The 15223-nt window shown below is 43.1% G+C and overlaps 1 protein-coding gene across 4 annotated transcripts in view; it reads right to left on the bottom strand.

The window, feature by feature from the left end:
* Positions 1–15223, bottom strand: part of LOC128686298 (ribosome biogenesis protein WDR12 homolog) — a 101984-nt gene that overhangs the window by 43420 nt on the left and 43341 nt on the right. For all 4 annotated transcript variants that reach the window (XM_070085992.1, XM_070085991.1, XM_070085994.1 and 1 more), the window contains one exon: positions 2444–2619. In XM_070085992.1, coding sequence (XP_069942093.1) covers positions 2444–2619 — 176 coding nt within the window. The remainder of the gene's footprint in view (positions 1–2443; positions 2620–15223) is intronic.

Raw genomic sequence — 15223 nt, 5'->3', positions numbered from 1 at the left:
TGCATAATATTTACACCACACATTGCCCTTAGACAGGACATCTCCACTGCCTCCAACCGTCTCCTCGCTGCTGCATTTACCACCCAAGCTTCACATCCATATAAGAGTGTTGGTACTACTATACTTTCATACATTCCCTTCTTTGCCTCCATAGATAACGTTTTTTGACTCCACATATACCTCAACGCACCACTCACCTTTTCTCCCTCATCAATTCTATGATTAACCTCATCCTTCATAAATCCATCTGCCAACACGTCAACTCCCAAGTATCTGAAAACATTCACTTCTTCCATACTCCTCCTCCCCAATTTGATATCCAATTTTTCTTTATCTAAATCATTTGATACCCTCATCACCTTACTCTTTTCTATGTTCACTTTCAACTTTCTACCTTTACACACATTCTCAAACTCATCCACTAACCTTTGCAATTTTTCTTTAGAATCTCCCATAAGCACAGTATCATCAGCAAAAAGTAACTGTGTCAATTCCCATTTTGAATTTGATTCCCCATAATTTAACCCCACCCCTCTCCCAAACACCCTAGCATTTACTTCTTTTACAACCCCATCTATAAATATATTAAACAACCATGGTGACATTACACATCCCTGTCTAAGACCTACTTTTACCGGGAAGTATTTTCCCTCTCTTCTACACACCCTAACCTGAGCCTCACTATCCTCATAAAAAAACTTTACAGCATTTAGTAACTTACCACCTATTCCATATACTTGCAACATCTGCCACATTGCTCCTCTATCCACTCTATCATATGCCTTTTCTAAATCCATAAATGCAATATTATTATTATATTATTATTATTTTCTCAGTTGTTTGTTGGGTTATCTTATTCAAACTTGGGCAATGTATGATGGAAAGATACTTCTTAACATAGACCAAAAATGAAAGAAATCGGACCATAAATAGCGGAGTTCACTTCTCAGCCATTAGCGGCCGCTTAGCGGTATATTTTTGTATGTTTTTATGGTTATATTCTCATTTTTTCAGTCTCATTTGATAGAATGAAAGATATATTACAGAAATAGATATGATTTTGATTGCTTTCATGATGAAAAGTACCTTGAAATTGCGCTCACAGTAGCGAAAATGTTCTATTCTTTAACGAAGCTCAAGAGTAAACAAATGACGTCACCGTCCAATACCTGTCTGCCTGCCAGTCAAGAATGGGTTGACATTATTTATACAATTACAGTGTATTACAATAATGCAGTAGTCTGCATAACAGTAAATCTTCAAGATTAATGTAAGAGGGGCCTGGAGCCGTGACTAATGAACAGAGAAAATGTAATTTTAGTGCCAGGAATGTCTACAATGTTTATTCTGGACTCTATTTTGAAATTGACATCTGTTGAAATTTGTGTGAAATCGGCCAAACTGCCAATTTCTGACCACTTTATTGGGTAGCTGAAATAAGTGAATGGGCAGTTTCTTGTACTCAGTTGACAGACTAGAAGTAAATAAGTTTATTCAGGTATACACAAATACAGTTACATAGATTATCATACATAGCAGTGTATGTATAGAGAACCTAGGATAACCCAGAAAAATCAAACAAAGTGACTTATTTCCAGTACCTGACTTGGGCTTGCCATATATGATTTTTGGTAAATATTTTTTTTTCTCGGTTGTTTGTTGGGCTATTTCATTGAAACTTGGGCAATGTATGATGGAAAGATGCTTCTTAACGTACAACAAAAATAAAAAAGATGGACAATAAATAAGGGAGTTCACTTCTCAGCCATTAGCCACCACTGCAGTATATTTTTGTATGGTTTTTATGGTTGTATTCTCATTTGTTTGCTCTCATTTGATAGAATGGAAGATATATTACAGAAATAGACATGATTTTGGTTGCTTTCATGATGAAAAGTACCTTGAAATTGAGCTCAAAGTAGCGGAAATGTTCGATTTTTGCCGATGTTCAATGAACTTTGTGTAAGTCAAGTTGGTTAATTTTATTAAGTGTATTCTAACCTAACCACTCTGTAATCCAGCAAACTCAGTAATCCGGCACACTACAGGTCCCAATGATGCCGGATTTGTGATGGAGGACCTGTACAAGACATATAATTTCAACAGCAAACAACTCAGCATTGCATTTCATTTGCTTGTCAAATAATGGCATATCAGAGCAATTTACTTGTAACAATGTAAAAGAGTAACAATGAAACCTCCCATACAGTTTTGGAAGAAAAGATGGACATACAGCTCATATCTGGGACTGTCCCATGTAAATTGGGATATCTGGTCACCTTGTGCATACATGACACTCCATTATATATATAATGTTTGAACAATATTAAAACCTGACAATATAATATAGATTAAGAACTTAACAACAGAACTCAACAACAACAAAAAATTATGAATATTTATGGGTGACAACAAGCTTGTTTTTGACATAGAAGAAACTCACCTGTAGACCAGATCTTCAACATATTGTCCCATGAACCAGTTGCAAAAAACTGCTTGCTGTGGTCGACAGCAACACACTCAACACTCTGAGTGTGACCACGACACTCACTCACACATTCCACAGTGTTGGTCTCGCTTTGCCAAACCCATATCACTGCTGTCTGGTCTATTGATGTACTGTGGAACAACATTTTTAAGGTTAGGAAAAAAAAAACTAAAGTTTTTAAAATATATAATAATTGGGCATAATCTCATTTACCTTCACACATAAGGGTGACAAGGCACCCCAAAATACTGGCCTTTCTCACTAGCAACTAGCAAAGCCTACTGAAAACAATAAAGTAAAAAGTTACCAGAAGAAAGTGAATAATACACTTCAAGAAAAAAAAAAAAGCCTGGATGTAGAAGCATAATGCTGACGGTTATAGTAGTCGAAAAACATTAGGTTTGACCCAGAAAAAAATCCTATCAAGCTGTTTTTTTTTCCAGGATTCACTTACAATGGCACTCTTAACAACATTATAAAAGTCATTTGGAATCCAAGTTGAGGAAAGCCTTGAAATACAAGATGGCTGCCATGTCATTTACAGTATAGGAAACATTGACAAATCTGCAACTTTTCACCCAAGTACCACAAAACAATGTGTAATGACTAGAAAATTCATTTATTTACACCATGAAGACTTTAAGCCATTATTTCCATGACAAATCAAAATAATACCATTTATTGGGTGGCTCGAAAATAATAAGGCGTGGAGGAAATTTTTTATGGTATTTCAAGTCAGTGATAGCTAATCAAATATTTTTCATTTCCAGGCTGAATTATAATGGACGAACTCTCCAATAAATGCCAAGGAAAGACTGGGCTGAAGGACAGTGCTACAGTGGGCGAAAAGGGTTTAAGGACACTTAAACAATGTAGTCAAACACACAATGATGGACTCCTTGAGATTTGGAAAGGCTTGCGTAGATCAGTGAAAGTATATAATCACCTGTGAAAACAACTATACAGTGGACCCCCGCATAACGATGGCATCACATAGCGATTATTTCGCATACCGCTTACTTTAATTGCAAAAATTTTGCCTCACATACCGCTTAAAAACCCGCTTACCGATTTTCTTCCGAGACGCGCTCACATGTTCCGCCGGTGGCATTGTTTACCAGCCAGCCTCCGCGGTAACATCCAAGCATACAATCGGAATATTTCGTATTATTACAGTGTTTTCGGTGCTTTTTCTGGAAAATAAGTGACCATGGGCCCCAAGAAAGCTTCTAGTGCCAACCCTACAGCAATAAGGGTGAGAATTACAATAGAGATGAAGAAAAAGATCATTGATAAGTATGAAAGTGGAGTGCATGTCTCCGAGCTGGCCAGGTTGTATAATAAACCCCAATCAACCATCGCTACTATTGGTGGTACAGCTGCTGCTGCTGCTGCTGCACTGTCAGCTGCTGCTGCTGCTGTAGCACCGTTGTTGGTGTGGCTTATTAAGAATACCAAGAAACAATTAACCCCAGAGGATTTGCCACCCAGGATAACCCAAAAAAGTCAGTGTCATCGAAGACTGTCTAACTTATTTCCATTGGGGTCCTTAATCTTATCTCCCAGGATGCAACCCACACAAGTCGACTAACACCCAGGTGAACAGGGAAAAATGCCTGGAACTAGTGCTCATATTGGTGAATTTAAAGCCAGCAAAGGTTGGTTTGAGAGATTTAAGAATCGTAGTGGCATACACAGTGTGATAAGGCCTGTTCTGGAAGAAAATGCCAAACAGGACCTACAGTACTCAGGAGGAAAAGGCACTCCCAGGACACAGTATCTCATCAGTCATTGCTGCATCTTCAATAAAGGTAAGTGTCATTTATTCTTCATTTAGTAGACTAGTACATGCACAATATATACTATGCATGTACTACTCTACTATTGTGCATGTATCCTTCTCTTTGTGTGTGGGAAAATGTATATTTCATGTGGTAAAATTTTTTTTTTCATACTTTTGGGTGTCTTGCACGGATTAATTTTATTTCCATTATTTCTTATGGGGAAAATTCATTCACATAACGATTATTTCGCATAACAATTACCCCTCTTGCACGGATTAAAATCATTAACCGGGGGTCCACTGTACAACGCTATCAACAACAGAGAAAAAGATGAGGAAAAAGGAAGAGAGAGACAGATGAAAACTCCGCTAAGTTGTGCTCTCGATCTCTAACATAAAACTATTTATAGTGTTCTAAGCCTCTCATCCAAGATGTGGAGAAAATTCTCCAGTAAAGGGGGTATCTCTCAGCCCCCCTCAGCCCTCTGAGGGACTTCGCCCTTCCGGCTAGTGGACTCTTCCTTCTTCACAAACAGCTTTATTAGAACCACATGTGTACCAGGCATCTCCATGCACAGCTCTCTCCTTGCTAGAATGTCTGATCAACTACACAATGAGTGTTAAACAAGAGTAATTACTATTCTCTTCACAGCAGGAAAATTAAGGGAAAACCTGCACTCCATTTAATCTACAAGTTGGGGCTATTATAACTTCTAGTGTACAGGTAAATAACAAGAAATCTACCCTCTTGTGTTAATTCTGATTGCACAGACTAGCAACGAATGTACATAAACACGAGTTCAGCATATTCTTTTGTGAAGACGTAGAAATGGAGGGCAAAGAGGGCAGCGGGCCTTAGATTGCTTCAAGGAATGAGCGAGACGTGTGTGTCACGAGGACATTCCCGCCTTATCGTTAAAAGACAAAGGGACAGTAGTGACTAGTGCGTTGACTCATGTTCATTCTGACAATCTCAGGAAACTAGGAACGTCAGAGTACGTCGTTCCCTTATACGAGCCAGGAAATTCGCAGTAGAACTAACCACATAGTGTTTATTGTGTGTCTGTGTTCTCCCTGCTGTGGATAATTCCACAAAACTATGAACAAATAATGGTATTGAATGGTGTAATGTACAACTGGTATTGTGAGTGATTGCAACGAACATTACCGATGTTTGTGGCAAACATTAGTGCAACATTCCCAGAGACACTTTCTCACTCTTCAGTCAAGTCACCGATATTGGCCTTAACGGCACTGTCAACAACATAAACTTACATTACATGAGCAAAGTAAGGCTTAATCTCACTTGAACTGCAGTCCCTGGGCAGACACAAAGTGATTAGGGTTGTCCTATTCAAGGTCGTAATTTGCGGGCTTTATGCCCATACCAAATGAGTACCACTATGCATTTCAGATAATAGTGAAATGCTGGATATATGCTCCTTTGGGGCAAATTGTATGACTAACAGCAATCCGAAGGCGAATACAGGGAGAGGCTGCTGGAATTCGTGTTGTTAAAAGATAAGTACTTCTTGTCATAGGTTTATTGTCATCCAGGGAAGTGTACTTATCTAACCAATTCTCCACACAAGATAAAAATAAGTTAACCCTTTGAGGGTCCAAGCCGTATATCTACGTCATGAGCTCAGATCACTCAGATAAGCTGTAAGCTGTAAATTTGAACCTAGATATCAGAGAATGCATCTATGTGATAAGTGTGCACCATATAAAACAAATCCTACAGCATGCAATGAATGAGAAAAAAAGAATGTGGCCTTGTTTTTTTGGATTAGAACACCGACTCTGCAGTGTATTTTCATATGGCTTTTATGGTTGCATTTACAGTTTCTTGGTACCATTTGATAGAATGGAAGATATTACCTGGAGTTTACCTGGAGAGAGTTTCGGGGGTCAACGCCCCCGCGGCCCGGTAATACATATATTACAGAAATAGAGATGATTTTCATTGGTTTTAGTACTGAAAATAGCTTGAAACTGAGCTCTAAGTAGCAGAAATGTTCGATTTTTGCTGATGTTCAAGAGTAAACAAATCACATCATACATCCAATACACGTCAGCTGGTGGGTCTAATATGCTTTTACAAATGCGCTGATATTATTTATACCATTTTTACAATAATGCAGTAATCTGCATAAGAGTAAATCTTCTATTTTTTGTGTTTACCTGGAGTTTACCTGGAGAGAGTTTCGGGGGTCAACGCCCCCGCGGCCCGGTCTGTGACCAGGCCTCCTGGTGGATCAGCCTCTGATCAACCAGGCTGTTGCTGCTGGCTGCACGCAAACCAACGTACGAGCCACAGCCCGGCTGATCAGGAACTGACTTTAGGTGCTTGTCCAGTGCCAGCTTGAAGACTGCCAGGGGTCTGTTGGTAATCCCCCTTATGTGTGCTGGGAGGCAGTTGAACAGTCTCGGGCCCCTGACACTTATTGTATGGTCTCTTAACGTGCTAGTGACACCCCTGCTTTTCATTGGGGGGATGGTGCATCGTCTGCCAAGTCTTTTGCTTTCGTAGTGAGTGATTTTCGTGTGCAAGTTCGGTGTAAATAAAAATTCAAAATGGAAAGCAAGCATAATGTAAGAGGGGCCTGGAGATGTGACTAATGAACAGAGAAAATGTTATTTTAGTGCTAGGAATGTTTGCATTGTTAATTCTGGACTTTATCTTGAAATTGGTCAAATTACCAGTTTCTGATCACTTTATTGGGTAGTTGAAATTGGTAAATGGGCTGTTTCTTGTACTCAGTCGATTCAACGAAAGGAGTTCTATCGAAATAACTACGAGTTTGGTCAACTGGAATAATGGAATTGGCCAAAAATAGGGCTCAAAGTAGGCAAAATCGCCAATGTGTAAATATTGCCAAGCCCGTTAACTTAGCGAGAGCGTAATTCCATAAGTTTACCATCAATTTTCGTACTTTTGGTATTATTACCAACAGGCCAAGATTCTCTATCATTTCATAAGAATTTTTTTTTTAATTCTTCGACACTGAGAGCAAGTTTGTGAGCGGGGGTCTCGACAATGAAAGGGTTAATTTCTTATTTTTGTTATTTGCTGATAATAATTTAAAAACAGTTATATGAATATTGTGTAGATGAGTGCAAGTCATCTGTTTATCAGGTGCCTTCACTCACATATGTGATCAATTGGCTCATCACATTTTACACTATACAATTTTCTAATTTACAACAAGGAGAAAGCTTGTTATTCTTCCTTCTGGCTCTCCCTAGGTTATATAAAACTCTTGAACAGAGGTTTCCATGCCTGAGCCACTTCGTAAAACTTGCACTCAATGTAAACAACATTATCATTTTTTTAATATAAAACAATGTGCTACATAAGCATACACTATAAGCAGTGTGTGTGCACACCAACAGTCCAACACAGTATACACGTCAGAGATATTAACACTATACATACCTGTAACTTTTTTACTTATTTAAATTTTTCTATTGTTACAGCTCAACCAGGGGCCATGCTCTTCTGTCAATTGTTCATGAGCTATACTGATATAGTATACAGGTAAAATTTAGAGGCCTTTTAATGTCATATTGTTTCTTAAGTTAGAAACACATCAATTGTAAGTCATCTGCGTATCTCTCGTGTCTTACAAGTGCAAGAATATATATATACAGAATTATTTACAGGACCTTAAGGTATCACCACCATTCATACTTGTAAAGTTACATAAGGTTACCTCACAGGGTTCTTCAGACCGCCTGTGAGTAATCAAGATAATTTAACACGGGATGTAAGACACACATTTGTCCCCTTCAAGCACCATCTATCGTATTCTCAAAGGAATAGGGTTCTGTATCTCAAAGAGATGCACCTTGGACTGAAGACCAGCTGCTACTGCTTGCTGTGAGGAGGGGCGACCTGACGTGAGGTAGGTCATATGTTATTCTCAGAGGTAACTCGGGGTTGAACTAGAGACTGGTCGTTACTCAAGTGCTTTACAATACCTGCACTGTTACTCCTAACCTATGATGTTGAGTCAAGTTACAATACACATTAATTGAATATGATTCTGTTTAGTACAATACTATGGCCCAAGATAATATTATATAGTCGGACTTCCCTAATTTAGCTATTAATAAGGAAGTTCGTAATATATTAGTGATATTTCGGCCCAAAGAAATGTGGAAGGTGACCAGGCATAACACCTCCCCTCCCCTCACGACTGCAGGTCATCATAAGGAACTGAGGTTGAAGCGTCTAGAGTTGATGTCTTATGGGCGAATCACTCAAGATACAGCTAGGACGCATCTCAGCTCATTGCTCCAACCTGAGGGGACACTGTGGAATCAGTAGACATGTCAGCTCATACTGTGGGAATAAACAAACTAGGGTTAACTCAGAACAATACATTTCCCCTGCCCTCTTTTGCTAGTCATTTAGGGATGAGAAAGAGTGTCTGCAATTACATTACCTTTCTCTTTTATATAAGATAAAGAAATTGAATAGGGTTGAATTTGTAATGCCTATCTCAAGATTCGGGCGTTCTTCGATTTCATCGTGTTAATAAATGCTAACAGGTTATGGTCTGAATAAACCATTACAGTATGATGGGAAGAGCCTACATACACATCAAAGTGTTCTAGAGACACTACCAATGCTAACGCCTCCTTTCCTCTTCAAGGGGGGCTCCTTGGCGTGGTGAAGAGGCTCTTGGTCTGAGGAATTAGACCTGTTGGTCTCCTTCCTCAGACCGAACCTAATTACCCCCCAATCCCCCCTTCCCTATCCCATCCTCCCCTTTTCCCTTTCCTCCTCCTCCTCCTCCCCACCCCTCCCTTTTGCCCTTCCTCTTTTTGGCCTTTGGGATTTTTCCCACAGGCACACTAGTTCATAGGTAAGGGGAAGGGTACCGGGGTCCATCCCATTCCGTTGAGGTTCTTGGCGGTGGTGTAGTTTGCCGTGGGATCTGGATCGCCTGGGGATGTCCCGACCCCTCTCCGGTGCCTCGGAGGGTGGCTTTGGGTGTCTTTCGGGCGACAGGTGCATCTCTGGAAGCCACCTTTCAGATTCCGGGGGTGGTGGCCGAAGGAGGTATGCTTTGTGGCGGATATCCGGCCGCCCTCTCTTTTGTCCACCGAGGTAGCTCGGCAGATGTGAGGTTGCTATCCTGGATTGCTGGTTTACTGGCATGAAGGGTAGGGTATGGCATGGGTTCCATGCTGCATCTGCGCTACTTGCGGTGCTGAGGTCCTCTTGGGTGCGGAGGGAGATTTCTGGCCCTTTCATTCCTCCTAGGAACTATGCCTCCCTGGTCCCCCCTTTTTTTATTCTTTTTTTTTTCTTTTTATTTTTCCTTTCTTTTTTTTTTTCTTAAAAACAAAAAGAAAGAAGTAACCTAACCATGGAGTCCCAAATCCATGACCCCGCTATCCCCGGGCCCCTTATTGTTACCGCACCCTGTTCTGACCTCGCCTCGTCTTTTGGCCACTCTTTGGACACTCCTAAGGCCCCTATACCTCTTGCTGGTGCTGTTTCGTCACCCGCTTCAGGTACCGGGGTTTCAACTGACTCCTTTGATTTGTCTGACCTCCGCTCTCCTTTGACTATACTTCCGGCCTCTCCCTCTACGGTGCAGCAATTTTCGAATCACCAGCCCATCCCACGTCGGACCGACTCTGGTCCCACTTCTAAATGCCAACGACAATCTCCTGATGTTACTTCGTTACCTTCCCATTCTACTCGGAAAAGACCGACACATCACGCACTCCCTCTCCACACTCAGTTTCGGACCACACAATAGACTAAATTCTTTACTTTAAGACCGACTTCTTCTACTGCCTATCTTTCCGACCATAGTACAGTGGACCCCCGCATAACGATTTTAATCCGTGCAAGAGGGCTCATTGGTATGTGAAATAATCGGTATGCGAATGAATTTTCCCCATAAGAAATAATGGAAATCAAATTAATCCGTGCAAGACACCCAAAAGTATGAAAAAAAAAAATTTACCACATGAAATATACATTTTCCTACACACAAAGAGAAGGATACATGCACAATAGTAGAGTAGTACATGCACAGTATATATTGTGCATGTACTAGTCTACTAAATGAAGAATAAATGACACTTACCTTTATTGAAGATGCAGCAATGACTGATGAGACACTGTGTTCTGGGAGTGCCTTTTCCTCCTGAGTACTGTAGGTCCTGTTTGGCATTTTCTTCCAGAACAGGCCTTATCACACTGTGTATGCCACTACGATTCTTAAATCTCTCAAACCAACCTTTGCTGGCTTTAAATTCACCAATATGAGCACTAGTTCCAGGCATTTTTCCCTGTTCACCTGGGTGTTAGTCGACTGGTGTGGGTTGCATCCTGGGAGACAAGATTAGGGACCCCAATGGAAGTAAGTTAGACAGTCTTCGATGACACTGACTTTTTTGGGTTATCCTGGGTGGCAAATCCTCTGGGGTTAATTGTTTCTTGGTATTCTCAATAAGCCACACCAACAACGGTGCTACAGCAGCAGCAGCAGCTGACGGTGGTACAGCAGCAACAGACGATGCTACAGCAGCAACAGACGATGCTACAGCAGCAACAGACGATGTTACAGCAGCAGCAGACGATGCTACAGCAGCAGCAGCAGCAGACGATGCTACAGCAGCAGCAGACGATGCTACAGCAGCAGCAGACGATGCTACAGCAGCAGCAGCAGCTGACAGTGCTACAGCAGCAGCAGATGATGCTACAGCAGCAGCAGACGATGCTACAGCAGCAACAGACGATGCTACAGCAGCAGCAGACGATGCTACAGCAGCGGCAGCAGCTGACAGTGCTACAGCAGCAGCAGACGATGCTACAGCAGCAGCAGACAATGCTACAGCAGCAGCAGACGATGCTACAGCAGCAGCAGATGATGCTACAGCAGCAGCAGCAGCAGCAGCAGACGATGCTACAGCAGCAGCAGCAGCAGCTGACAGTGCTACAGCAGCAGCAGCTGACAGTGCTACAGCAGCAGCAGACGATGCTACAGCAGCAGCAGACGATGCTACAGCAGCAGCAGACGATGCTACAGCAGCAGCAGACGATGCTACAGCAGCAGCAGCAGCAGCAGCAGCTGACAGTGCTACAGCAGCAGCAGACGATACTACAGCAGCAGCAGCAGCAGCAGCAGACGATGCTACAGCAGCAGCAGCTGACAGTGCTACAGCAGCAGCAGACAATGCTACAGCAGCAGCAGACGATGCTACAGCAGCAGCAGCAGCTGACAGTGCTACAGCAGCAGCAGACGATGCTACAGCAGCAGCAGACGATGCTACAGCAGCAGCAGACGATGCTACAGCAGCAGCAGACGATGCTACAGCAGCAGCAGCAGCTGACAGTGCTACAGCAGCAGCAGACGATGCTACAGCAGCAGCAGACGATGCTACAGCAGCAGCAGCAGCTGACAGTGCAGCAGCAGCAGCTGTACCACGAATAGTAGCGATGGTTGATTGGGGTTTATTATACAACCTGGCCAGCTCGGAGACACGCACTCCACTTTCATACTTATCAATGATCTTTTTCTTCATCTCTATTGTAATTCTCACCCTTATTGCTGTAGGGTTGGCACTAGAAGCTTTCTTGGGGCCCATGGTCACTTATTTTCCAGATAAAGCACCGAAAACAATGTAATAATACGAAATGTTCCGATTGTATGCTTGGATGTTACCGCGGAGGCTGGCTGGTAAACAATGGCACGGGCGGCACATGTGAGGCTGGCTGAGGGCGCACACTGGACGCGTCTTGGACGAACAGCGGTGAGCGGGTTTTTAAGCGGTATGCGAGGCAAAAATTTTGCGATTAAAGCAAGCGGTATGCGGATTAATTGTTATGTGATGCCAACGGTATGCGGGGGTCCACTGTATTGGCAAAGCGCTCCTACGCCACGTTGGTAGAGATATTTCCTTTCATGCTCTTAAGAGTGGTACACATATCATCACAGTCCAGAATTCTACCCAAGCTCATGATCTTTCTCTTCTTTCACATATCAATACTATTCCTATCACTATCAAAAAACATCATTCCCTCAATTCTTGCAGTGGTACTGTTATTCTACCCCATACCATAGTCCAACAGAATTTCCAGACATGTGGCAATGACGTTCTCGAACAGCTGGGACCCCAAGATCTCCCAATTCTCATGGTAGACACTCATGTTCTTCCTGCCCGCAGGCAAATGTGGCAATGTGGCTCGTTTAACTTTTGACAGCCGTGAACTCCCATCCTGTTTATGTAGCAGGACATCGGTTACAAGTTCGGAAGGTGATCCCTACACCGCAACAGTGTAGGAATTGCTGGCGATTTGGCCACCCAGCAAAATATTGCAGATCTATAGCCGAATGCCCAGTCTGTGGTGCCAATGACCATTCTAATATGTCTTGCAGTCGAACTCCCTCTTGCCTTAATTGTCATGAGGCTCACCCTTCGTACTCTCGCCGTTGCCAGGTCTACTTAAATGAGCGGGAAATTCGTTGCCTCAAAGAGGCAGAAGGTCTCATCTCCGCCTCCAAGGGAAACTACCCCGTGTTTCTTATTCTCGTGTTTCAAAACGCCCCCCCACTTCTGGGGTCGCATCTTCTGCAGCCTCCTCTGCGGTTGCCAGTCCCATAGTCACTCCTGTATCTAATTCTTTTGCTGTCCTGGGCTCAGACGTCCCTATTTCAACACCTCAGTCCGTCTTCACTTCTTCGTGTTCTCCCTCACAAACAACGGTATCGACAAGACCTCGTACGACACCTCCTCCCAATCATCCCTCTACTTCTCAGAGGTCCAAAAAATCTCCTTTAACCCCTCCTTCCCTTCATCCACCTCCACATTTTACCTTCCCGGTCTCTGTACCTGGGTCTTCCCCTTTCACTGGCTCTGTTACAAGTGTGGAGGTTCATCATCCTCCTCGTACTGTGCCTTCCTCCCCTGTCCCCTCCCAAGTTTCTTCCTCTTCTGCCACCTCCCAGGTTTCTGCCTCTTCTGTCCCCTCCCACACTTCTCCAGTTCCCTCCACCCTTTCGCCCCCCCCCCCTACCTTGGTACAGTCCATTACAGTTCTGATCTTTACTCAAACTCCTCCTCTTTCCATCTCCAATATTGCCTCTCCTGCGACGTCTCTGAACTCCGAAACACTTGAAGCAATATCTGAATAAATTGTAGAGACCAAACCATCAATGGACACTGATCCACCCTCTGTTCCTTCTCTTTCCTCTTCTCCATCTGCTCAACTCCTTTCTTCAGAGTGCACCGTTCCTTCGCTGCTTGAACGTTTTCCTTTGCCACCGCATGTGGACTTTTCTAACCCCTCTAGTCTGTAGGTACCCTTACCTGCGGATTTCAGGTATCTTTATCGTTGCCAATCATGGCCTATTTACAGTGGAATACACGTGGCCTCGGGTAATCAGGGTGAGCTTCAGATGTTGCTCTCCCAGTTTTCCCCTGTTGGTGTTTGCTTACAGGAACCAAAATTACACTCTGCTGTTATCTATCCCATCTCAGGCTATAATTTATTGTATTCTTCAGATCCTTTTCCTGATGGGACATTTAATGAAAGTGCCCTTCTTCTATGCACTGATATTCTGTACCATCAGCTATTTGTTCATACTTCGCTGCATTACACAGCAGCCCGTATCCACTTGCATAGGTGGTATACACTCTGTTCTTTGTATCTCTCTCCTTCTCGGGCATTATCTATCCCGGATATTGCCTTTCTTGTTTCGTCATTACCGCCACCACTTCTGTTACTTGGTGATTTTAATGCCCATCATTTCCTCGGGGGGGGGGGGGGGGTCACTGTGATTCCTGTGGCATTCAGTTAGAGGCTTTTCTTGCTACCCGCCCCCTCCACGTTCTAAATACAGGTACTCACACCCATTTTGATCCTCGTACTCATACTCTCTCTTCCATCGATCTTTCAGTCTGCTCTTCCTCCGCTGCATTAGACTTCACCTGGTCTGTTCTCCCAGATTTACATGACAGCGATCATTTCCCAATCATTCTTACTTCCCCTTCACATTCACCACCTCTTCGTAACCCATGCTGACAATTTGATCAGGCAAACTGGAACCTTTACTCGTGACTAACTGTTTTGAGCGAGGTTCCTTCTTCGTCCTCCATTGATGAGCTTTTACACCTCTTCTTGTCCTCCGTTTTAACCGCAGCTTCTCATTCTATACCCCAAACTTCGGGCAGGCATTCTCAGAAATGCGTGCCTTGATGGTCTCCTGCTTGTGCTCGTGCAGTACGTTTGAAACGTGCTGCATGGGGCAGGTACCGGTACAATAGAACCACGGAGAGACTACTTGATTTTAAGCAGAAGCGTGCGATCGCTCGCCGTGTCATCCATGATGCTAAATGCACTTGCTGGCGAGATTATGTCTCCACTATCACCTCTGCTTCCTCTATGAGTGCAGTCTGGAAAAAAGTATGAAAACTGAGTGGTAAATGTTCTCCTGACCTGGCTCCTGTTCTGCGGGTTGCTGGTGTTGATATAGCAAACCCACTGGATGTTGCCAATGAAATTGGCAATCATCTGGTCCGTATTTCTCAGGGGCTCCATCTATGCCCTTCGTTTCTTTCCTCAAAGTCTGCCAGAGAGTTAGCACCCTTGGACTTTTCTTCTCTCAGAGAAGAACAATATAATGTGCCTTTTACACTTCAGGAACTGGAGGCAACACTCTCAGCTTGCCGATCATCGGCAGCTGGGCCCGACGACATTCATATTCGTATGCTACAACATTTACATCAGTCAGCCCTTGCAGTCCTATTACGCCTTTTCAATCTTATTTGGTCACAAGGAGTTCTTCCACAGCTGTGGAAATTGCCATTGTTCTCCCTTTCCGCAAACCGGGTACTACAGGACGTGAAACCTCCCACTATCGTCCCATTGCTCTTACCAGTGCAGTTTGCAAAGTGATGGAACGCCTGGTAAATAGACGTTT

Source organism: Cherax quadricarinatus, chromosome 17 (assembly GCF_038502225.1).
Source record: "Cherax quadricarinatus isolate ZL_2023a chromosome 17, ASM3850222v1, whole genome shotgun sequence".
NCBI lineage: Eukaryota > Metazoa > Arthropoda > Malacostraca > Decapoda > Parastacidae > Cherax > Cherax quadricarinatus.
Note: the sequence above shows the minus strand (reverse complement) of the source record. Positions and strands in the feature narration are given on the sequence as shown.